Here is a 25,296-nt window from a genome sequence, read left to right as displayed (position 1 = left end):
TCAAATAGTGTCCCTGCTGTAAAATGTTTAGTTAATACGTTTGTGGAGGCTAAAGGTCACATTGGCGAACACGACTGTAGGATATTCTCATTAAAATAAATACAGAAATGTAAGGGTTACCTTGGCTGTATATATCAATTTGCTTCACATTACTTCATTGTCTTTTTTTATTGTGCTTGCATGAAATAAATCAATATTATTAATACATATAGGCCCCTGATGTGGGTGGTTTAATTAATGTCAGGGCATTATCTTCAGGAAGTGAAGACGGCTTCAGCTGTTCCCCAACAAAAACAGAGCGTTCATTGAAGTATCTGGATGCAGAGAAAGTTTCTCTCTAGGAGCCCCCAGCCCTGCCGCTCTGCTTGGAATGAAACACTTATAGAGGAATAACAGCATTATTTTTTGTCATTATTTAGACAGACACAATTGAGAACTTCTGCTAAGAGAGTTCCCTTGTAAAAAAAAAAAAAAAAAGAAGAAGAAGAAAGAGGGAGGGAGAAAAAAAAAAGTTACGCAATGGCAAATCGTAATATTGCAAATAGACGGAGCTAAGTGGATGCAGCTTTTACGCGTTAGAGGTCGCTAAATCACCACTCTGGTAGAGCTATTTTGCTCTCCATATGTTGACACCCAAAGCTCTTCTCATACTTTACACCTAGAGGTGATCAAAAGGACAGAGCTCTCACACTGGTGTCCTTTTCGGGACACCAGAACTTTTTGGTTTGATGAGTTTGATGTTGGAATGAAGCATCCATCCATCCATTGTCTACCGCTTATCCTGTATTCAGGGTCGCGTGGAATGAAGCAGATTACAATAATTAAATAACAGATGTTAACATTCAGAGCTATTATTATTATTATTGTTTCATGTTATTGTTATTATTTTTATTATTGGTATTATTATTATTGTTATTATTATTATTGTTGTTATTATTAATATTATTAATATTATTATTATTATTATTATTATTATTATTATTATTATTATTATTATTATAGACTAAAAGGCCTGATCTAAACTAGGCTTCACTGTGGCTTCAGATCCCACTGATGCATTATGCTGGCAGCTATCTGTCCTGCTTTGTGCCAGTGGTTACCTTATATAATAATGTGGCACAGTTAAGTTTGAACTGCAGTATTGACTCTTTGTTGCAGCTAATGGAGCTACGTGAGGCAGTCGATTGAGTGTTGAAAAAAGGGCATACAAATGTCCAAATCACTTCTGCAGCAGAAAACACATTGAGAATCCTTGAACGATGTCATGTTTTCAGTTGAAGAACTGGTCATTTAAAAGCTTAAGCCTATGCATACATGTGTATGCATCGCTGTCCTTTGCAGCAGATTTGTTTGCACAAAGCATATTATAAAAAAAAGATAAGATAAGAGAGACTTTATTGCCATCCCTCTATGCAGCAGCGTACAGTAAGTACATAGTGGAATGGCATTGAGTTTTTCCTGGTCCCTGGTGCAAACAAATGAATGATAAAACCTTCAGTGGGAGCGAAGCAAACATTCAGACTACGCAAGATGTGAATAACATATTCATATCCATATTGTAGTTCGTTCCGAGCAGCAGTCTGTCTATCTTTACAAGGTGTAAAATACCACCAAACCACCGGTTGGTTATTCCACCACAGAGTGATCATCGTCATTATATACAATCTTTGCTCCACTCAGCAGTAGCAGCAGCGCTGCCTGTCCTGGATCAGTGGAAGTGGGCTGAGGCGGAGAGGACGGACCCGACAACAGCGAGACCAACGGCCGTTCAAGCGTAGCAGTTACAGAAGGGAAGACTGGGGTAAGCTGACCCGGAACGTTAAACAAAAAAATGAATGCGGCTTTGTCGTTTCTTGCGGCTAATGTCGCCGGTTATATTTTTACGGGGACTAGCTAAATCGAGTCGTCAACGTTAGCTAGATTCGTGTTATCGTGTATGACAAAACTTCTTCGGCATAACATCAGATACCATTAACCTAGCTAACGTTAGTGGAGCGCTGTTGTTTAATGCGGGTTCAACGATTCGTTAGTGGCCGTTTTTAGGTTGCGATTTAATATGACGTTGTTAAACGTTTGAAAAGTTTGTGGCGTGAAGTAGTTGCTAATAGCAGGCATGAGCCGTATCCCCCAGTTAACTTCAGGCCAGAGTCGCTAACACGAATGTCGTCGGCGTGTTGTGGTAATTTAACGTTTATGTGACGTGCCTAACGTTAGCTAGCTATAACGTTAGCTCTTTATGATTGCAGCGTTAACGTGTGTATTTTAAGCGTCGCGCTGTGTTTGACAGCTCGTCGGTTAAGCCGTTTGAGCAACGCTAACTCAAGCCAGTGTTACTAGTTGTCATTACCTAGTGAGCATCTTCAGTTCGCCCTGCTCTGGAAATACAAAAACCCACCACTAGTACATGGCTGTGTTAAACAGGAGGCTGCCTCGCCGAGTATCTGTGCAGGCCAAAGCCTGGCTAAACCTGCTGGCCTGATGTGCTGCTTTCATAGCAGGACTGACCAGAACATTTCTCTTTTCTGCTGAACCGGAATGACATGTCCCACCTTTGACCTGCAGAGAGCCATAAGTCGCTGGTTCGCTTGCATGTGTACTCCAATGCCCCCTTTCTCATAGATTATCTATTTCGTTGTTCTTTCTGAAACTAAATTAAAATGCTATTGTAAGTGCACCATGCAATTTGATCTCCTCAACACCTAGATTAGTGATTTGGAAGGTGGGCTTTAAAACAGCTTTCTGCCCCACGGTTAGTTACAGCTGTTGTTGTGAGGCGTTTCGATGACACAGCAGCAGTCTAAACCGTGGAAAGAAAACATTGACCCTCCACTGGGCTCTCCAGCTGGTCCTTACTGTTGTTTTACGACTTGCCCACTTGTGTGACCAGTTGGCTCCCCATGTGATGTGGACAAAGCCTTGTAGCGAATGTAAAGATTTGAGTTTGCCATGGGAATGTTTGACCTAGAAAGTAGTCAACGAATAGCAGGCCACCTTTGTCCTTCTTCAAAGTTAACCTTTAAACTTGCTGTCTTCTTGTTCTTAGTTTGCATATTTTCATTTATTTTGTTAGTGTCCCCCCCCACACACACTCTCTTTCTCTTGTTCACTGCCACTCAGTCTTTTTAAAGTATTTCTTGCATCACACAGGGAGCCCTGCTCTGTAACCTCCCACTTTTGAGCAGACAGAAAATGAGTGCATTTGTACACGCTTACTATGATCCTGGTAAATATCTGTTTTTTTAAGTGTCCTGGTTATGTGTTTGAGCATTCAAACATCATATCTTGGCTTCAGAAACCCAGATATGCTACCTAGGTTACTCAAATAGCTGGGATACTGTCTGTGTACTTGTCCTCAACACAATGGACGTGTTATGCAAGTAATTAACAACCTGATCTAATGGTAATCTATACACTAAACTAAATGTAAAAATCCGACAGTGTTATGCAAATAAACATTCAGATAAGATTGCAATGCATTGTATTGTCAATTTCTTATTTAATTACTGTTTATATCAAATGTGGTTCATCCTTAATTATGGCGGTAATTACAGTAATGACTCGGATGTGGAGGAGGCAAAGATGTTTGATTGCAATGTTTTCTGCAATGATCAACAGTCAGAAAACCTGACAACCATGTTGTGGTTATGTATATATTCGTACTCATCATATTTTCATTGGTTGCTCTCACAGGAATTAGTTCAGTTTAAAACATCCAGGTCATGTGAATTGGGTTAGCATTAGATGGAGAAATCAGCCTGACCGTGTATTCTGGCTGATATCAGCTAGCTAAGTACAGATATATTGGTATGTGTGAATATAAATATTGCTATCAACCTTAAATCCAATGAGTCATACTATATTTAGTATACCTTTTTTTTACCGCAAGAATTAAGTCATTAAATTGAAAGTAGCATACACGGTTGCCTGACTGTTCCCCTTGTTCAGGGATGTTGTTTTGTTTTGCACATCTATTTTGCATCGCTGAAATGCATGAGCATCCATGCAGATGAACTTGTGCACATCACCTCATTTACAGGATCACTAAACTCAACAGAGGCGCCTCTCACTCTCGCATAACAATCACTATTTGTGCAGTGTTCACATAGTCGCCTCTGACTGTGTTGCTCCTTTCTCGTGCCTGTGATGACTCTGGTAGACGCAGGGGCTAACTGAGATACTCTCAGCTCAGAGTCCATGCTCAACAACCAGGCCTTTTGTCCCCGCTTTGCCCCCATCCACCCACACACACAGTGCCCATAATGTCCCGGAGAAAGAGCGTCTTTATCTTTGCTTTCCAAAGATTCATCTCAATCGCATATTTTAGGCTCAGTCCAAAAAGACAGCAGCTTAAACAGGCTAATGCAACAATATGCCTACAGTAATGCTGCACGCACCCACACAGGGTTTGACATTGACGTACGTGCGTTCACACTTGTAGGGCCAAACAGACGTACTGTAATCCATTCAAATTTCTTTTTTGGTTGATTTTCAGAGAGCATTGGGTTTCAGGGATGTGTCAGACCTCAGCAGGTTAATATCGCACATTCTCTCCCATGCAGCTCCTGAGGGTGTTTGTGTTGTTTCTTTGTGTCGAACACGGCTGAGCTCAGTGGCGTTTTTTCTTTCTTTCTTTTTTTTCTTTTTTTTTGACCATGCTCAAGTGGGTGCTCAGCTGTGGAGGGAGGGAGGGGATAGAAGGGGTTGGCCAGAGGCTTGCCAAATCGGATGAGAGAGCAGTTGGGAGGAGATAGCACAGAGAGTGAGAGAGAGAGGAAGACCGCAAAATAAAAGGGAGAAAGAGAGCAATCCAGTGTGTGTGTGGAGAAGAGTGAGTGACAGTGTGTAGTGAGTATTACAAGAGAAAAACGAGGGAGCGAGAGTGGGTGAGGCTGATATAAAAGGGTAAAGGCGGGGTTGTGGTTTGTGTCACATGATCTCCTTGGCAGGCTGTAGCTTAGTGAGCTCCAGGTGGTGGAGAGACCAGAGATGCAGAAGATGCAGAAAGAAAGAGGGAGCGGGTCACGCTAGCAAGGCTCACCACAAAGACAACTGAAATTCTTAATTTGCTCCCTCCCTTCTCCAATCTTTTCTCCCTGTCCTTCAGGATTTTCCCCCAGCTCCGCTTGCCCCTTCTCCTATCCACTCCCGGCCCCAGCAGGCCAGGGAATGTCCCGGCGGCGAAATGCCTTACGTGGACCGACAGAACCGCATCTGTGGCTTCCTGGACATAGAGGAGAACGAGAGCAGTGGCAAGTTCCTGCGTCGTTATTTCATATTGGACACGCAGCAGGGAAGCTTGGTGTGGTTCATGGACAACCCACAGGTAATGACACAAGACTGTGTTAGCTTAGCTCTTAGCTTTATTTGAACAAACCCCCCAGGTAACTGCACAGGCTAACGTTTCATTTTTTGATGGAAAATTGGACCATTTATGGGCAACTGCATGCCAGCTAAGTGAACAACCGTTAGTGTGGATGATCAGCTCTCATGCAACTGCAGGGTAACTGCAGGCCACTTCTAGCTAAGCTGTCGTCATTCATTATGAACACAAAACTAAGTACAGGCTAAATTTTTTCCATGGCCACACAAGGATGGGAGAACTTGCATTATGTAACTCTAGCTGACAGCAATTAGGCCCATATTACAGTCACAGGAGTCGGTCAGGGCTAATGGTGTGTTTTTATCTCAGCTACCGGCAGACATTTGTTTATATCGGTTAGAATGAACTCATATTTAAATTCTAAACATTGTTGTTTTTTGTGTTCTACTGATCTAGATAAGTCCATGCAGTGAGCACTCATATTTGCATTGACCACAATGGTCACGGTTTTCTGCTCTATGACCCTCGATGTCACAGTTATTATGGTGTAACTGCTCTTAGTTTGTACTTCGTGCTGGTTTGGCGATGCTGTACTTTTAAGTGCAGTGTTACATGAAGTATTCATAAATCATGTAGCGCAGGAGAAATTTTAAATAATTCAGTTAGTCTCTTTCTTTTTATAGATTTAAAAACCTTAAATTTTAATGATGTTAAATCTGGATCCCGTAGTTTCACAGCAACTATCATGGAGTGCAAACCATACTGTACTGGCTCTGTAATATCCACTTGCTCTGCATAACTTGACTTCAATCTCTCATTAATCCACAGGCTGCCTTTAGAAAATGATTACTGGTTAGTGTTATATATTTATATTTTATACATACAAGATTGTTCTTTGTTTCCCACAGAACCTGCCTGTTGGTACAGAATGTGTTGGCTCTCTCAAACTCACCTACATCTCTAAGGTAAGAAGGAATATGACCACTGAAGGACATCCGACACTAACATGATATGATTATATAATTCATTTACAGTATTTGGTTCAACTGGGAAGCTAACAGTTGTGAGCTTTGTCCTCCTTTAGGTCAGCGATGCTACAAAGCTGAGGCCTAAGGCAGAATTCTGCTTCGGTAAGATTACACAGATCATCACATTCTTGTCTGTTTTTATTTCTCTTATGAATACTAATTTTATAGTTTACTGGAGTTTAGTTAAAATCCCCTTTTCTTGGACTAGCTTATGTGTTTTGGACAATATTCTTGATTATATGAATCATATTAAATGGTCACCCAACTTGTCAAATAAATGAACATCTTGTTAACTTTCCTGCAGTGCTTTGCAAACATCAGCAGTGATGGTGTGATTAATCACGTGTTGACTAAGCTGAGTTCACTTAATATAACCTAAGGGAGGAATGCTTGCTGTCCTTCTCTGCCCTTTACTGGTCAAGCATTGCTCTCCAAATACTGCCTCCACCATTGACATGGCAGCCTTGTTTAACATTGTCTGTTTAGTCAACACACAAAGATGAGGGAGGCCACAAAAGTCTGATAAACAGAGTTTGTGTCAATCAGGTTGTTTGTGTCTTTTTAGATTTCATAACCATAATCAACCTGGCATGTTTTCTTGGATCATATTTTTAAGTTGAATAGGTTCACACAGACATTTCTCCCAATGGCCCTGTTTTTATAGGTGTCATCCATATTCTACTACAGAGAAATCTTTCAAGCATGTTGTAGATGTTCCACATGTCACAAAACATTCCTAAATTCCCTTTTAAAGCTTAAACCTTTGTTTTCCTCTTCTTCTGCTATACTGCATCAAAAACTTTTAAGGCACATTACCATCAACTGATGTTGATACACATATGCCCTGCAAAACACTGAACCTTAGGGTCAGGTTTTGTGTGTAAAGTACTAGTTTGTGTCAGTTTTGGGAAGTTGCAGAAATGGTCAGCCACAGTCCTCCCAGTGTGGGGAGAGGGAGTTTCTGAAGCTATGCAACCATCCAAGTCAAGACGTTCTGAGCAACTTTATTTTATTCAATGTAATTAAACCCTATCTGACTTTGCCCCTGAGCCTACTTGTGAATATTTGGCAACAAAGATGATGTTTTAACCCAACACTTGTACTTGTCTTCTCACCCTGTGTGGTCAAGACAGGAATGAAATATGTTGTGTAAATATTAACCACCATGAGGTTATTTAGGAGTAAACCGCCATTCCCTGTTATTGTGTACTAGCCCCTCTCCTCCTCTTCCATCTGCTTCAATAGCAGGAAATACTAGTGTTGACCACCGTGACTTTGAGTGTGTCTGACTGTGTGCGCACCAGTCGCCTTGTTGAGCTTTCGACAGGATGCCGGCATCCTAATCGGAACCCTATTCAGAGATGTATGAAGTTATTTTTAAACCTCTGTTTGTGTGGCACATGTTTATACGAATATCTACGAATCCCGCTGTTCCCCATCTTCCTGCTGCTCGTCGAAACACAGGTTGATGAAGTATTTAGAAATGTTAGTTAATGCATGTCTCACTAACGGATCTTTGAAACTTGATTGCGGTCTGTGACTGATGGTGGATGTGGGTTGGTTCCGTGTGGTGGGGAAAGGGATCAAAAAGCAGTGTATTCCTGTGAAACTTGGTGCTTGGCTGTGTTTCTCAGCAGCATTGTTTTATAATGTGTAACTATGAGTCAGATCTCATCCCCCTCCTCCCAGATCTGTCTTCCCAGTGCCGAAGAGACAACTACACTTTCACTGCTACCGAATAGTTTACCTCTCCCAAACATATAGCGTGGAGGTTGAATGGCACCAGACAGACTGATTTATTTACTGGGAAGTGGAGAAAAGGGAGAGTGAGGTCTTGCATGTGTCTAAGAGCTGGACCAAACACATAGAACAAGGAAGAATGATCCTCATTGTGCCACAGTTTGAGCTCCCAGTGCTTTTTTACAGCTCGCCCCCGCCAGATTTACCAGTCCAGCTTTAATGTAATTCATTCCCATGGTGTCGAAAGGAAATGGAGGAGACATGAGGATGGTTTCAAGGATTTATGGCAGGGAGTGAGAGAATGAGAGACTTGAGTTCTTTCAGCTCCCAAATCCTGATCCTTAGCTAATCAGCATTTGACCCAAAAATTTCTTTGTGATTGAAAATGGGGTTTGCTCATGTTCATATGGGTGTGAAAATGTGCGGGAAATATTTGGTGGTTTGTAGCCATGGGCTTTTTTTTTTTCTCCTCCGTCATGGTGGGTGAGTGGCGGCAGACTGGCAGCTGGGTCATCTTCCACAGAGGGAATGCTGTTGGTAGTGTGTGGGAGAGTCCCATGGCCCAGTTGTTTTTCACTTCCAGAGAAATCTGTAGCAGTGATTCTGTTCTGCTGAAACTCATATGAGATCTTATTTTCTTCACAAGAAAGGGCAACTGCGCAATTAGTTACTACCCACTTCATATTTCTTCTATGAAACGGATGATGTAGTGTGGAAAATAGTAGTCTGACAGAGGACTGAATATACTTTCACTCTTTGTATTGTTACCACTCTTTTTTTTATGACCCATTAGTCATCAATGCTGGGATGCGGAAGTTCTTCCTGCAGGCCAATGATCAGCAGGACCTCGTGGACTGGGTCGACGCTCTCAACAAAGCCACCAAGATCACTGTAAGACACACACACACACACACACACACACACACACACACACACACACACACACACACACACACAGTCCTTCCCTGAGTCAGCTGTACTAATCTGTTCTTTTTGGCTCATGCTTTATCCCTTGGAGAAACTTTTATTTCTTCCTCTTCTGTAGAGATGAATGAGTGGACTGTCAAGAAACTAGATAGGAGTGAGTCAGAGCATGACTAACAGGATGCTGTATTGTTGTATTGAGTGCTGGGATAAAGGACTGTTCCTATTGTTCTCCATGAACCATCCAGAAAGAAAATGATAGCAACTATGTTAAAGGCTTGTCAACGTCTGCATACATAGAAGTTACATATTGTATTTTATGGAGAAAATGAGTGCTTTCAATCATACAGCTGAATTCAACAAAATGCTTATTTCTGTCTAGTATTTTTGTGATTAACTGTGTGTCTGTGCGTGTTCCTAAGGTGCCAAAGTTGTCTGATGGCCAGCAGAATTCAGAAAACCAGAAGGCTTTACCAGATGTCGTAGGGCCCAAGAAACAAGTCTCTTATAAGACGGAGATCATTGGAGGAGTCCCCATTGTCACCCAGACACAGGTAAACATGACACACCCACTGTAACTACATGCATTCACGTAAGTGCACTGTTATTTCTCAAGTTATATATGTTTAAAAAGGTATTAGACTCAAAAGATTTTGATAGAGGGAAACACAACTGTGAGAAACTGTAGGCATAACAATTCATACTGATTTTATAATAATACTGTCTTTAATGAAATTATACAAAGTGTATATCACATACTGCTGTTAGAGCTGAGATGATTAATTGATTAGGTAACTATTTTGATAGTTGAATAGTCATTTATCAAGCAAAAATATCCCAAGTTTGCTGGTTCCAGGTTCACAAATGTTATAATTTGCTGCCTTTCTGGGCAGCTTGGGCATTTTCACTGTTTTTTCTGAAATGCTATTATATTCATAATTCAGCGACTAATAGAAGAATAAAAAACCCTGAAAGATTAAGTACAAAATCGGTTCAATTCAAAAAGGATGTTGTTGGGACTTGTAATTACAATAATTCCGTGTCCTTCGCCCTCAAGCATGACGGTGGTGATGGCGCAGACAGAGCAGAGCGTGAGGCCATGCATCGGTCCCACAGCCAGCTGCCATACTTCCTGGGCAGGCCCACTCAGGAGCACACTGTCATCAAGTCAGGCTACTGCGTCAAGCAGGGAGCTGTGGTGGGTACCTGCCGCTCTGCTGGACTGAGTTGGTTTCACTTCACCTCCCGATACCATTCAGAAGTTCATCAATGCAATAGGAATTGTGACTCCTAAAACAACAACACTTTTCTGTAAAATCCACAGCATCTATAAAGCCTCAACATGGACATGCAGCAGTATTCTGTGATTAACGGCAGTGTCGCATTGAAAGTACCGTCTGCAAAAACAAACAACACCTTCGTGTGGGAGGGAATGTAAAGTCTTATGACCGGTGGAATGTCAGATGATGAGGTTTCTGTTTGCTAGTGATAAAAACTTGACTAAGGTTTAAATAAAGGGTAAATAACTTCCACGGCAAAGTACATATTTTGTAAAATGTGTAGGAACTAGATCATAACTAGAATTAAAATAACACTTTTATTTTTGTAGCAATTTGGTAAATACGGTGTCTTGTTTACCTTGAAAGTATACCAAAAGATGAATGAATATCTTCTCTCTTTTTTTTCCCAGATGAGGAACTGGAAACGGCGATATTTCCTACTGGAAGAAAACTCAATGAGTTACTTCAAGTCAGATTTGGTAACTAACTTCGATCGAGTAATGTGAAAACTTTTAAGGAATGTTTTTTTTATTGATGAGACACGTGGATTGGATTCACCTCCACAGTCTCAGGCAGAGCAAACACACTGTCCCGAGTTCTAACATGTTTCATGTGCAGTCTGTGGAATTCTGTGCTTTTCCTTCACATGTCCTATCATGCCTTGTTTCCCCTTAGCCTTCCTTACATACAGACACACAAATACACACACACAGACTGTCCTCAGGATAATACTGCACGTCCCATACGCTGTCCTTGTCCGGGTCTGCCCTTATTTGACAGCTCTATCTGTCTATTTGGCTATCAACAGGCCCCAAGGACACAGACTCTGTGTCTGCTGTATCAAATGACTGTGTCAAGTGAGTTACACTCATCAGGGTTTTTTTTTTAGTTTGCAGTCTGCTACTTTTAGGAAAGTTCATGGTCTTCTGTCCCATGAAACAGGAAAAACTCAGGAAGACTGCCTCTTTTTTTTGAACAACGTATTAAAAAACAGTTATTTTCTTGCCTTTTAGGAGAAAGAGCCTCTGAGAATGATCCCACTGAAGGAAGTTCACAAAGTCCAGGAGTGCAAACAGAGGTATTTAACATGTCCCAGCATTTTCCCATTGCACAAAACATATCTTTTGTCTGGCAGGATGGTGTTTACCTTTCCTGATGCAGATAGAGATGAGATAAATCTGATTTGACTTGTTTTCCCCACTTTTGTTGCAGTGACATTATGATGAGAGATAATCTGTTTGAAGTTGTCACCACATCAAGGACGTTTTACATACAGGTAGGATGTTTTCTGTCACAGTGTGTACAATATTCACAAACACTGTTGGCTCTCCTGCTTGTCTCCGTGTCTACCTGTGTGTATCGTGTCAGTCTCGTCTCTTCGTCACTCACTGTCCTTTTCTCCTGTCTCCACTAGGCGGACAGCCCAGAGGAGATGCACAGCTGGATCAAGGCTGTCTCAGGGGCCATTGTGGCCCAGCGGGGGCCGGGAAGGTCTGCTGCCACAGTACGTATCTTGCACTTAACTACAGCACAGTGTCACAAAAGTATAGATTCAATTCTTTATAAGTAGACTTGCATCCGACCAGAGACACAACTTAAGGGACTTCTACTGTACCTGTTAACAAGAGACATGACTCCAGACTTGACTTGTGTGTGCAGAAATTGGGATCCACTTACCGGAAGACATTTGATGGTATGAGGAGTCGAGACTGACTTTTTTTGTGTTGTTTCACTCATGTCATTTATTGATTGTTTCCAGTTTCCTGCTCTCAGAAGAGCTTCTACAGCAACAGAGATTCAAGGAAACTCATTTTTTACTTGACCTCAAACAGATGCAGAGTAGCAGAAACAGAGGTTTGGTACTGTTTTTCAGATGAGTTTGCCCAATTACTGTATTTTAAATACTGTACATTAAACCCAGCTGTCCTAGTTGTGGTTGTATAGTCCGATAACAAGATCTATGAGGATAAATTCTTCTCTGTGGTGTCGACACAAGCTGCTCTGTCATTCTGCATTTTCCCCCAACCCTCCTCGCCACCACTCAATAGCAAAATACAGATTTTTTTATAGCTAGGTTGTGTCTTTTATTAGACACTTGACAGATGACAGTAAGGGGGGGGAGGAGATACACAACGGTCCCCAGCTGGATGCCATCTGGGGGGACATCGCGATTCATGTTTAGCACCTTAACCCCTGAGCTGCCTGCCGCCCCTATACTGATGTTTAACTAAAGTAGGTCATATGTACATAAGTCATCATTTAGGATATGGTGATGGACTGGTGCACTCTCACAGACCAACCAATCTTTGTGAGAACCCTACCTGAGTTTAAGAGCTACTTCATTCGTTAGATCAGAAGCCAACATGCGTGGAGACGGACACAGTTGAGCAGGTGAGAAGAAAGAAGCAAACCATTCTGCAGTCCTGACTGCAGAGGGGAGAGTGTCCTCTGATGCAGTTGGTCCCTTTTTGGTTCGACTGGAGTTATTGCAAGACCTCAGCGCTGTCTGTTTCTCTACAGTTCCCTCTTTCTTCCCTCCTGTGTATTTCTCCCTCTCTCTTGCTTGTTTTTCCTCTCCCCCCTTTTTTTTTGTCTCCTGTGCCTCTCCCCCCCTCTCCTCTATTTCCCTTTCTTTCTCTCTTTGTCACATTCTCTCCACCTCCTCCTCTCCCTGTGGGCAGACAGCCCATCTGCTCTAATACTGCTTTGCACTGTGTTGTTGCAGATGCGGCAGGCCAGACGGCTGTCGAACCCCTGTATACAGAGGTATACGTCTCGAATCGGGGAGTGCAGCAGCACGTATGTCAGCTCCTCTAAATCCCCCCTTTAAACTATAAGTTCACCTTTTTTTTAATACTGTTTTCCACTGACTGGCTGGCCCTCTGTGGTTGTAGACATTATGAGAGCAGATCAGATCTGACGGCACATCTGATGCTCCTTTTTTTCCTAAGAACCAACCACCATGTATGGCTGTGATAACCCAACAAGCGCTCCTCCCTTCACGCCCCTCTTCCTTGCTACTTCTCTCATCCACTTCTCCTCCTCCTTCGCTTTCCCCTTCCTTTTTGCTGCACCGTCACTTTAGGTTCAGCTCTAGTTTGAGGCCATTTTATTCAGTGCGTTCAGATAGTGCCCAGTTAAGAAATTTAAAAAATGTTCAGGAATTTTAAGACTTGAGGTGTGCTTGATTAAGCTTCTCGAATGCAATGGCGGTCGCCACGGACGTGGATACCGAAATTAAAAGCACCTCGAGTCATTAAAATGCTAATAAATAATTTTGACTAAACAATGACCTGTAGTCGCTGGCTCCTCCTTCCCTCCCTCATAGCTTCACTTGCACAGCTTTCACCATTATTGATGATGCTTCAGTATATATAAAAAAAAAATTATATAGAAATATACATGATTTTGTGTACAATCCATGCACAAACATACACGACCAGCTTATCTATGGATACCTTCAGCCTGTTTCTATCTCTGTCTTTAGTATTGGGTACATGTGTCTTTCACACCTTCTGTTTCTCTTCCCTTCATGTTCTGTTATCTCTGCAGTCTGCTGCAGCTGTGTACCTGTCTTAGATGTGTGACATCCTGCTTGTCTCTCCTCTTCCCTCCTGTTCGCTGCCTGTATGTTTTTTTTTTCTCTTCCTCATACACACGATACTAAGATAGTTGTTTCCATGTTGACTTCCTACACCTTTCTGTGTGCTAAATGTTTTTAACAGCTTTCAAATAAGGACTCACCAATGCTGAATCCACATGTCCAGAGTCACAAACTATTGGTTTCCATCGTGGCGTGTTGATTTATGTGAATATTTGGGTTTGTAGAGCTATTAAAGTGTACAAAAGGCTATGGGGACGTCTTCAGTGTTGCATATTATGTGATCTTCTGTCTACAAGCCCCTAAAATTCACCAGAGCTTGATTTAGGACCTTTGGATTCAGCATGAAGTGTCTGTTAACTTGTGTGTGGCTCTCCCTAGGTTTTTTTTCTAGGAAAGGATTGTTAAATGTTGTGTTGCTCAAGTGATACTTTGTGAGTGTACTGATCAGAATTTTCACAAGCCTGCAAAGTCACAGAGTATCACCATGCTGCCGTGGGAGGAAATATGTGTCAAAATACGGGAGTCTTGATGCTTTATAGTTAGGATGTTTCTCTAACCGACATCAGACCGACTCTCGGTGGCAGCCGCTTTTGCTTTCACTTTCACTTTCTCTGTGTTTTTTTTCCTTTCCTCCCATTCTTCTGTTTTGTGTTTCAGAGATTGAAATCTGACAATGAAAAGCTGTGAAATAATGAGCAACAGCCAACCAATGCTTCCTAAGGCTCCTCCACTGCAACCTGTTGAGACTACCAAAACTAAAACCTGCTGACACTACTACCACAACTCCCTCTACCTCTACTGCTGCTACTACTACCACTTCTACTACCACTACTACTACTACTGCTACTACCACCAACTCCCCTCTCTAGCTATGCTACATTCTTCAGCACCTTCAACCTTCAGTACCAACTCTGCTTAAGCTGCACCAGGCTCCACTTGCTGGTGCTAATTCTAAGTCTGTAACTCACTTTCCGGTCTCCTCAAATAAACTCCACGTATCGGGATTTCACTTTGCTTACTAACAACCACTTTCTTGTATCCTCGCTGTCTCTGTATCCTCCTGCTGTTTTCTGCTGCAGGAACACGGCGGCCGCTCCACTTTCTACCGCAGCCCCACGGGTCCCCCCGTCCCTCGCTCGCCCATATCTGCCATGCCACCATGCTACCCAGAGTGGGGGGCTGCTGTCACGTGCGGCACACGCTCGCAGCCTGGCATGGGACAGCGAGCACTTTATGAGCCTGCTGCCACGGCCCAGTCACAGCCACACGCCAGCACGCCTCTCCCTGCAGGAGACGCGCCTGGCAAAGTGACCTGCGAACCACCCGTGACCACCATTGATAACTCTGAGGAGTCACCATGGCGACGACGGAGCAGCTTTGAGCCCCACATGCCCGAACCACCCCTGGACCTGGATGATGCTGACCTGCCGGTGAGCGAGGTCTGAACCATTGAACTGGACATTAAAACGTGCTTATCTGGTTGGATGTTGACAACGGTGTCGTGTTGGGGGGGGGGGGAAATAGGGCAGGCAACCTGTTGGTGGATGACTATATAGAACGTCACAAACTCTCCTCCGTCAGTGTGCTAAAGAAACAAGTTGGGTCACCACCACTGAACTGCACTTGCGTGCCAAAGACGACCCAGTCTTCACCCACAACCCCTTCTGCCTGCCTGCTGTCGCATTTACAATGATGTATTTATTTAATAAGAGTTGATGTTGTCAAACAAAAACTACCAGTTTGAGTTCATCTGTGCTGATTCCAAATCGGAGGCAGAGCTTTATTTTAATCTGTACAGGAACAATGATGTGACTGAAGATTTTGTAAAACCACTTTGTGTCAAGAAAATAAGGGAACTTTCAGTGCTACACTGCTGCAACCATTTCGTCTGGTCTAAGAAAGTTCCAACTGAGGAGTGACTTTTTCATCACCTCTCCTATCTAGTAGTGTAACTAACTTTGTGGTCCATTCGTACTCTATTGTAAGCGCGGATTTGTCTACTATTGTTGGCCAGCGATAGATATGGGTCGAGCTTGGTCGGAGATGATCACTCGAATGCAAATTATAATCGAGCGATGCTGGATTGATCCAGGACAAGGACAATTTAAATAATAATTAGGTATGACCCATTGTGTATGATAAAGCAAGACCAAATGTATTGTAGCCACATTGAGGCCATTTTTTTTTTTAAAGGTTGCCAAACATTTTCTCTTTATTGGTTAATTTATCAGAGGGTTTAGTTAACTCACAAAAGGTGTCCTCGGTGAGATTTTAGTTGACTTTAATTGAACACAAGCTTACATGTTAATTAACAGTGAATTTACAGTTAATGGGAGTAAAAACAAGTTAACACAGTACATGCATCATCACATCCCGAATCAGCCTCTTTTCCAAACTACATTTCAGTACCTGGACTTTGTGTACTCACGTTAGTGACACTGGATGACGTGGGAAGTAAACAAGGAGTATGCTTGTATGCATTTTGTATTCATAGTAATAAAAACTCTGTCAGTTTTAGATGAGCTTCATGTCCTGACAGACTGGATAATAACCGGCTCACGTGAGTAATCTAAACCTGCGGTCCGTTGTTTTCAGATTACTATACTGTATGAACACCATGCAAACATTTTGTATCGTGGTTTAACAGGGAATAAAAAAATAATAATAATTCAAGCTCAGACACTTCCGTTGCATGTTAACATTTTAATGATTCCTCCGATTTGTCTTTCTGTTTTTAATCTACGGCCGCTCTGTGTGTTGTGTGTTTGCAGAATAGAGCGATGTGCAGCAGATTTATTTTTTTATACGCTTTTAAATGTTTCCTGATGTTATTCCGCGTACCTGTGTAGCCAACCCAGCAGCAGGCAGCTGCCTCATGGTTTAATTTAAAAATGTCTCACTGTAGTCCTGCTATAATAATACACACTGATGTTGTTATTAAGTGCCTGCTTCATTTCAGCCAAACTAACTCGAGCGGTTTCATCCCTTTTCAGTCTGGTGTAATTGGTTTGAATTGTCTATTTATTATATGGATGACTTGAAAGAAATAAACACTGAAAATGTGCTTATAGGTTTCCTGGAGTATCATTCAGCGTTATGCTTATCTATCTCCAAACAGCACAATTAATCTGTGGTGATGAAATGAGAGCTTTAGGACCTCCAGAGAGACATTATTTGGTGAAACTGCTTGTCCACTCATCAAGACTCCTCTGCCCTCTTGTGGTGAGAGAGAAGAAATTCACCGGTTCACGTTCCCATGCTATGAGCTTAATTAATACAGAGCTGCACAAGTCAACAGTCATGTATTCATTAATGATACTATTTAGTTATCAGAATGAACTAAATGAAACTGGTACAAAGCATCTAGGAGAATTAAAAGATAAAAAGGAAATCAATTACAAGAATTTGATTTATTGTAAGCATGCAAAACTATTCGTGTAGCTGAACAGACCAACCTTCATAACAATCAAAGTTAAATGGATTGTTTCTGCTGTGCTTGGCCTCTTCCATCCATCCATTTTCTACCGCTTTATCCTGTATTCAGGGTCGTGGGGGGCTGGAGCCGATCCCAGCTGTCATTGGGCAAAGGCAGGGTTCACCCTGGACAGGTCGCCAGTCCATCCCAGGGCCGACATGTAGAGACAGAAAACCATTCACCCTCACATTCACACCTACGGGCAATTTAGAGTCATCAATCAACCTATCCCCATCCTGCATGTCTTTGGACTGTGGGAGGAAGCCGGAGAACCCGGAGAGAACCCACGCTTACACGGGGAGAACATGCAAACTCTACACTAGCGTGCAGCCCTGGCCTCTTTCACTTCTCTTTAATGTCCACATTTTCCTACCCAATTTAAAGGACCAGTGTGTAGCATTCAAAGAGATCCATTAGCAGAAACAGATTATAATATTCACAGCTACGATTTCATGAGCACATTTTCATCTGAACTAAGAATCCACCTAAACCCTTATATCCACACATACAGGGAGCAGGTTCCCTTCAGAGAGTCCACCAAACACTGGCTCTAAAGAGAGGCCTTTTGACATTACCTGAATGCTAGTTACCGCTGTTACGTGGTAGTGCCAGCCTGTGTGGCTTCCATTCCTAAAGTAGTTATGATGGTGTCTGAGCTGCGACCACGCCGCGAGATGTCGCCAAATCCTACACACTCCTTTTAAAATTTGATCTGCTAAATGGTATTAACAGTAATTAACACTGGGCACTGTTTGTATTATTTGGCAAATGTATGGAAAATCCTCCAATTAATATTAAATTTATTTCACTTTTTCGTATGATCAAATCATTAGGATATGATTCCGCTGCTGAAAGCTGAAGAAACATGTTGCATTTAGGCCTGATTCATCAATAAGAAATGATGAATCAGACATTTCTATGTCTATGTCTAATCATTTAATTGTTATTACTGTTTCTCATGTTTTGTAGCTGAAATCTTAATCGACGCTAATAACATGCAAGTAACCATAAGTTCAATAATACTCATAGTGGAGTAGACTTATGAAGTAGTACAAAATGGAAACAAGTTAAAGAACAATACTTCAAATGTGTACTTATGTGGCATATGGACATACAGTATTTCCTGCTAAACACTTATGATTTAGTCATGTTTGTATCCTTGATCAGCTCTTAATGAGGCGATTGTTACACACGCAGCCTCCTGCTTTGTACAGCATGCATGGCTTTACAGAGTGAGCTCCTGCAGCAACACTGAATACGTAAAGCCTCTTTAATCAGTCCGATAACCCGCTGTGATGTTGTTATGTTCTTGGCCGCAGCCTTTGTGCATGCTGTATATTGCGAATACTGCATGTATATGAGGATGATGGGTGCCTTTTTGGTTTGAGCACCTCATTGGATGAAGGACAGGCTTTGGTGTGGCTGCAGACGTGGAATTGAAGCCCCGTTGCAACTCCCAAGGGCCTCGCTCACAGCCAGAGACATCATTGCAGACGGGAGTGGAGATATCCCACAGACCTCAACGCACTCCATCCTCGGTTAAACTCACTGGTTGGAGAATGGGTGTTCCTTTTTTGATGAGGTTGCTTTCATCTGCCGATTTTCCCACCGTTACTTGCCCACGTCCCTCAAGAGCCACGGGTATTGCCACATAGTGAGCCTGGCGCTGCTGTAAGGTCTTACTGCTGCTGTGGGAGTTTCATTTTTTTTTGGATGAGTCAATCATGGAAACCTGCCTTGAATTCTGGGTTGCAATGCCTAAAATGTACCGCCTCAGTGTTGCCTCTGCTGCACAAGGCAGGCCAGTCTTTAAGAGTCTATCACTGCCCTCCATCTCCATATGCCCCTCTCTAATTGCCTTTTGGATACGGAGGCTTGTGTTACCCGGAGCTCCTGCTCCTGCTTGAAGCCTCCGAGAGGCGCTCCCCTGCATCCAGCCACACCGTTTCAAATAGGAGTCATGAATGCAACCCTGTGCCCATAATCAATCACATTATATTGAGGTGGTTTATGACGCTGAGCCTTGCCTCAGCGTTTACTGGATTATTTTACAGCTCACCACAGACGTCTAAACCCTCACAGAGTAGTGTTGTTCGCCCCAGCACTAAAATTATTAAACAATTATTTTACAGCAATCAGTTTAAAGGTTGTATTTCCAGAGAAATGTGTTTTTTCTATTGACTATGCGGCACAATAATTTTTGAGAAAAACACATTTAGATTATTCTTGGATTGATTTACACTTATAATGTGGATGCAAATATTGTTGTTATTCGGTGTCCCCCATTTGATGTTATTTATTTCCCAGGGAGCCACAGAACTGGGATCCTTTCACGAATGATGTTCTCTTGCAATCTTCCAATTAGAACAAATTTGGCTCTTTATAAGGGCTGTTTATAAAGTGCTACATTGACTCCCCAAATCCCACAATCCACCCAACTTTTTTTTTCACCAGTGATTTTCTTAATTAGCCATAGGGCTTGTTTGGATGCCAGGAGTGACTAGTTCATGAAGGGAGTAGTAAAAAAAAAAAAAAGAACCCAGCAGGAAACAGCCCAGCAGGATGTGTGGAGGGCTGTATAAAACATCTGGGCTGCCGTGCCGTGACTCCTTCCACTCCTGGGTTTTACATTTTCTATTTTTATTTGTTTGTAAATAACTAAATCAGGATCAATGCCAATAAAACATGGGACCTGAACTGTTCTGAGTGTTCTGTTCAATTCCTCCTGGAGGGAAGCAAGAGAAAACATGAATTATAAATAAATACACAAATAAAAAATAAATACAAATTCATTACCTTTCTTTTTGTAAATGCTGTAACTTGAGAAAGTTTCGTTGTACTCTATCCTCACACTTCCAAACACAACGCAGCTCTTCCGTTCCCTACGTCACGTAAACGCACCAATCGCCAGGCTTGTTGTGATTATCAAAAAGCCAGTTGCGGCCGTGATGCGGTACGGCAGGAAAAAAAGAGAAAAAAAAGAAAAACGTAAAGTCGCGTAATTGGCTGTGCAGTGGAGTTTTCTGTTAAATGCCTGTGCAGCTGAAGTTACTCCCCCCTCATTACTACTGAGCTCTCTCACCCCGTTACACTGCAAGCAGAGCAGACACTCTTTGAAACTTTCTATTTAACTTTAAAAACAACTTGTTTCAGTGAGTTTTCTCAGAGTCATGTTCTGGTCACTGTTGTGCGTCACCGTAGCCTTCGCGTCCGCCCCGGCAGACGCGCAAATCTCCGGCCGGTACGTGGTCGGGTGTCCCGCTCGGTGCGACAAGTCAACGTGTCCCCGGCTCCCGGCGGACTGCCCGGCGGGACAAAGCCTCGACGCCTGCCACTGCTGCCAGGTGTGCGCGTCCGGCGAGGGCGAAGCCTGCGGCGGCATGGGGAAGCTCGGGGACCCGGTGTGCGGGGAGGGCCTGGAGTGCTCGGTGTCCAGCGGCGTGGCGTACACGATCACGGTGCGGAGGAGAAGCAAGAGTGGGACCTGCGTGTGCAAAGCCACGGAGCCGGTGTGCGGCAGCGACGGGGTGTCCTACCGGAACGTGTGCGAGCTGAAGAGGGTCAGCCGCCGGGCGCAGAAGCTGCAGCAGCCACCTGTCCTCTTCATCCAGCGGGGAGCCTGCGGGAAAGGTAACACTCACACACACAACACTAACTAATGGGATTGCTAATGGGATTGTTGTGGAAAGATGCTGTTAACAGTAATTCTAGTGGGAATAAACAAAAACATCCAACTTGTAAGTCAGACATGCATATTTATGTCCAGAATAGCTAAAGTGTGATTTTCTTTATGTCTGTATTTCACCTTCACTCTTTGCAACATGCCCCCCCCCCCCCCTTAAAATCCGACTGTGGCTTTTGCAAGATGTCAGAGCTTTAAAGCTGCTGCATTCAGTGGCACACAATCCCCATGTGTTCAGCACAAACAACAGCCACCAATGTCTCCCTCCTGTCCCTGCATTGTAATTAGGCTCCATCAGAGAGCTGTTTTTACTTCTGCCCGGGCTGAATGAAGTCATGAGCTCCCTCCCCTGATGTAAAGCTTGACGTGAGCCGTCACATGGCTATAATCTGTTTTAAGGGTCTGTAGAATAAACGTCAGTTCTGCAATAGCTGAGCAGAAAGGAATTCTCAAAGTCCTGATAAGAAGGATATAATACAGCCGTTATCAGGCGGTACAGAGGTGGTACATCTGTAATAACCCTGTGTGTGAGTGTTTCAGGTCTGCACTCTGTCAGCGTCGTGAGAAAAAAAAAACCATTTCAGCCCCAATCTGTGGAGCTCAATAATAACCAGACATCATTCTTCACGTCTGCTGCTCGGCTGAGAGTGAACACTCTGTATAATTGAATCAATGAGTCATCCGTCATCATTAATGCTGTATGTGATATCGTTGAAATATTGTGTGAAGTATTCAGGAACGCATATGAAAACACACAGGTGGTTAAGGCATTGTATCAGTTTTTATGTCCGTTTGAAGTGTGCGCCACATCTGTACTTGAAAACTTCTGAATGAAGAGCTTCAACACCTGTCGCCTCAAAGTCCTAAACTTACCTCAAAGCTTGGAAACGTACCTCGCCCACCCCTCATCCACATTAACTCCCACAGCCACCCAACGCCTTCCTGTCTCTCCTGATTTTCCTCTCCCTCCGTCTCCCTTTCTCAGTGTTTCTGTTGTCACCCATAAATCACACTTAACAGTCACATAGAGGAATGCCTGGCGTCCATTCAAAGCCATAATTCCTCCTCAGTTGAAGACAGTTCAAAACAGGCAGGAGACACCGCCGAGGAAAACACCAAATTAGCAACCGGTATTTTTGGGAAAGGTTTACATGTACATCAAAAAAACCCAGTGTGGGTGCGGTGGTGAGGCAGACTGTATCGCCACATTTGTTTGTCAGACCTGTAAGCAACTTAAATAGTTAAGTCGTGCTCAGCCAGCTAACCGTGTCTGACACAGAGCAAGAGTGTGGTGAGCACCCAGTGAAAATTTCCACAGCTGCTATAAAAACGAGTGGCTTGATAAGTCGGATGTCCACGCTGCTGGTGAATAACGCCGCCTTCAGTAGCACGCTTCCTGTTTTAAATTATCTTTAGCATAAGATGTAATCACGGCTCTAGAATTAGAATTTGAGGGCGTTTACGATGCAGAGACACTCAACCCCCGTCTGAGAGCCTTCAACTACCCTGCAACTCGGCCCCATCTTAAGAAAACACATGCAAGTACACTTTGCATGATGTCATTTTGTGTCTGGATGGTAAAGACGTCGATTATGCAAGTTGTTCACTTTGGCAAAGAAAATTAGGTCAAATATTTCTTCTGACTTTGTGGGTCATATGTGTTTAAAATGACCCGCTTCTTTATGTTTGTGGCTTTTTCAAGCCTTTATTGATGTGATAGAGGAGAGACTGACGGAAAAATGTTGAGGGTTTATTGAGGGATGACATGCATGTAACAGAATGCCTTTTTACTCTTTTATAACACAGAAGTGACACAGTGACCGCTGAAAACATTTGTCAAAAGGCTGATCTAGTCAAATAAAGGTGTGAACATTCACATGGTACTTAAAGTTAGTCTGTTTGGATCTGAATCCAGTCGTAGACCCAATACATTTGTATCTGCTTAGTGACTTTGCTGCTGATGTTGCAGAATGCACTCTGTGCCTCCGGCTACAGTGACATGTGCTGAATATGCACATTCTTGTCCGATTTGTCAAAGCCACTCATGATATTAAAAGATCGTCTTTATGCATGTGCCTTTTCCCTTTTTATCTGTCATTCTGTCCTATTTCCGAATGTCTTCTCTTTCTGTTTTTCTCATATATCTTACTTCCTGTGAATTATTCCTGTAATTCTCTTTCTCATTATTTCTCTTTGTGTTTGACCATCTGTGCTGCACACTCTTTCATAGACATCCTTTGCTTGTATGGTCTTCTGTATCTCATTTCATTCTGACCACCACATGTTTGTATGTCCTCTTTCCAAAATCTCAAACAACCTTGTTGTGATTTCCCCAAGCCACCATGTTTTCTCGTTCGTTTTATGCCAATATAGTCACATGTTGGCAGTAGGTCTGGGCATCACCAAATTCATCATAACTTCTTATCTTACTGTTACTGCTAAACTGTGCCCTTAATGTGTGTGTGTGTGTGTGTGTGTGTGTGTGTGTGTGTGTGTGTGTGTGTGTGTGTGTGTGTGTGTGTGTGTGTGTGTGTGTGTGTGTGTGTGTGTGTGTGTGTGTGTGTTAGAATTTAATTAAAATGGGACATATTTAAACAAAATTAAAAGTTGCACAGTGGGTCACAAAATGTTGCCAATGTGTCATTTCAATATTATAAACAGCAGTAAAGCCCAGCTGTGTATCTTCTTAACTGCAGAAAAGCAGAGGCTCACCCAAACTAAATTAGTCACGATGATACACTTTAGAGCCCTAACACTCACATCTGCTGAGTCATTAAATATGTGTACTGAGCCAAAACCAATGACTAAGTGGAAATGCTTTTATATAATAGTATTCACACAGTTAAGTCACTGTGGTTGCCATGATTATTAAAGCTTTACCTTTTTTTTTTTTTGAAAAAAAAAAAGAAGAAAGATTTGCTTCCATTTGACACATTAAGGGTAAGCCTGGCTCTGGTGGGCCACCGCTTGCACCAAAGTAGAGAATCAGTGCAAGACAGTTGCTATTGCACGAAGAAGAGGAGCTGATCTTAATGTATTCACATAGTTTTTCTAATAAAAAAAAATAAAATAAAAAAATCAGCTGCAGGCATCAATTAAACAGTGGGCACTGTGTATGGGAAAGTTGAAAAAGAGAAAAAGCTGAGATCTTGAGTGGCGACTGAAGTGAAGGTCATGGTAATGGGTATGGAGTGATGGGGATAGGGAGCCTGTGTACAGTGCATGTGTGTTAATTCCCATTCAAATGAAAGTAAACGGATGGTCATAGCAGCAGCCATTTTATGTGTACATAAACCATTGTGACCATTGTTGTGGGCTAACTTCTGTATAAACAAATGAAGCATGCAGAGCCAGAGTATTATCATTAAAACATGGTGGAATAAGCTAGCTAGCTGACTAGTTTACGGTTGGTTGGTTGGTTGGTTGGTTGGTTGGTTGGTTGGTTGGTTGGTTGGTTGGTAACCTGGTTGCTAATTCTGATTTTCTAATACAATTATGAATTTATAATCTTGCAAATTTGTGTTTTTTTCTTAGAATATTACTGCCCTTTCCCAGCTCCATGACTTTTTCTTTTTTACAATGGCCCGAATAAACCGTTGTATTAATGTGTCTTCCTTTGTACGTCTGTATTGTGGTGTACCTCAGGGCTCAAGTCTAGGCCCAGTAGTTAAACTGAATCCCCAGTAGTTTTGGTTGCTCTTTCTCCAATTTTTATGGAAACAATATGGTGCCTGAATCAGAATCAAATACAAAGACTTTCTAACTGACAGGTTGGCTTAGTTTTACAAGAGTGCCTATCTGCTATTATTAGTTATTGGATGGCAAAAAAACTTCAATTAAATCACAACTAAATGGAAGCCCTTACTTTTGGGTTTTCAGGTCCGAAATAGCCTGATGACTTCTATCTATTATTCATGCCTTTGTAAGTTACTCACATGCTTAAATTAATAATGAAACTGTAACTTGTGAAATATAGCTGTTCAAATACAGGATTGCTGAAAACCCTCTTGTTCAGACAGGCTTGTCTACTAGTACGTTTGCATCGGCTAATTAGAGCTATCAGAGCTAGTTATGAAGCTAGTAGTTTCTAACAAGCTGTTGAGCACATAGTACATTGTACATTTTTTGTACACAGTGGAAAGCCAATTATCTGACAACTGTATGACGCTGGCAACTGCAACGCTTCTAGAGTCAGTAACAATTCAGTAGATGGAGAATTTTACAAAAGCAGCAATATGTGGAT

The 25,296-nt window shown here is 42.4% G+C and overlaps 2 protein-coding genes across 8 annotated transcripts in view; both read left to right on the top strand.

Annotated features, from left to right (window-relative positions):
- The first annotated feature begins 1,675 nt into the window (after nt 1-1,675).
- Nucleotides 1,676-16,960, top strand: LOC311021339 (pleckstrin homology domain-containing family A member 1-like). Of its 7 annotated transcripts, none has more exons than XM_084021823.1 (14): nt 1,676-1,801; nt 5,105-5,323; nt 6,229-6,285; nt 6,405-6,450; nt 8,882-8,979; nt 9,435-9,566; nt 10,070-10,210; nt 10,703-10,771; nt 11,306-11,370; nt 11,505-11,568; nt 11,707-11,796; nt 13,018-13,091; nt 13,845-13,919; nt 14,976-16,960. In XM_084021823.1, exons 2-14 carry the CDS (start codon nt 5,183-5,185, stop codon nt 15,205-15,207), a joined length of 1,284 nt encoding a protein of 427 aa, XP_083877949.1. In that variant the 5' UTR covers nt 1,676-1,801; nt 5,105-5,182; the 3' UTR covers nt 15,208-16,960. The 7 variants fall into 7 exon arrangements, with proteins under 7 accessions (XP_083877949.1, XP_083877953.1, XP_083877952.1 ...); XM_084021827.1 differs by lacking the exon at nt 14,976-16,960 and adding an exon at nt 14,554-14,847; XM_084021826.1 differs by lacking the exon at nt 13,845-13,919.
- A 3,481-nt stretch (nt 16,961-20,441) lies between these two features.
- The window catches only part of LOC311020950 (serine protease HTRA1A-like), a 21,012-nt gene continuing 16,157 nt past the window's right edge, over nt 20,442-25,296 (top strand). Inside the window, exon 1 of the mRNA XM_084021233.1 lies at nt 20,442-21,001. Coding sequence (XP_083877359.1) covers nt 20,542-21,001 — 460 coding nt within the window. The 5' untranslated portion in view covers nt 20,442-20,541. The remainder of the gene's footprint in view (nt 21,002-25,296) is intronic.

Source organism: Eutrigla gurnardus (genome assembly GCF_963514095.1).
Source record: "Eutrigla gurnardus genome assembly, chromosome: 11".
In the NCBI taxonomy this organism is placed as follows: Eukaryota; Metazoa; Chordata; class Actinopteri; order Perciformes; family Triglidae; genus Eutrigla; species Eutrigla gurnardus.
The sequence above is the reverse complement of the archived record's forward strand: the minus strand, read 5'-3'. Positions and strand labels throughout refer to the sequence as shown.

Bases quoted from the DNA above. Each gene is read 5' to 3' on its own strand.
- LOC311021339 (XM_084021823.1), top strand. From the start codon at position 5,183: ATGCCTTACGTGGACCGACAGAACCGCATCTGTGGCTTCCTGGACATA. The intron at 10,772-11,305 runs GTAACTAACTTC...CTTGCCTTTTAG, and splicing joins GTTACTTCAAGTCAGATTTG to GAGAAAGAGCCTCTGAGAAT. The intron at 13,092-13,844 runs GTATGTCAGCTC...TTATCTCTGCAG, and splicing joins ATCGGGGAGTGCAGCAGCAC to TCTGCTGCAGCTGTGTACCT.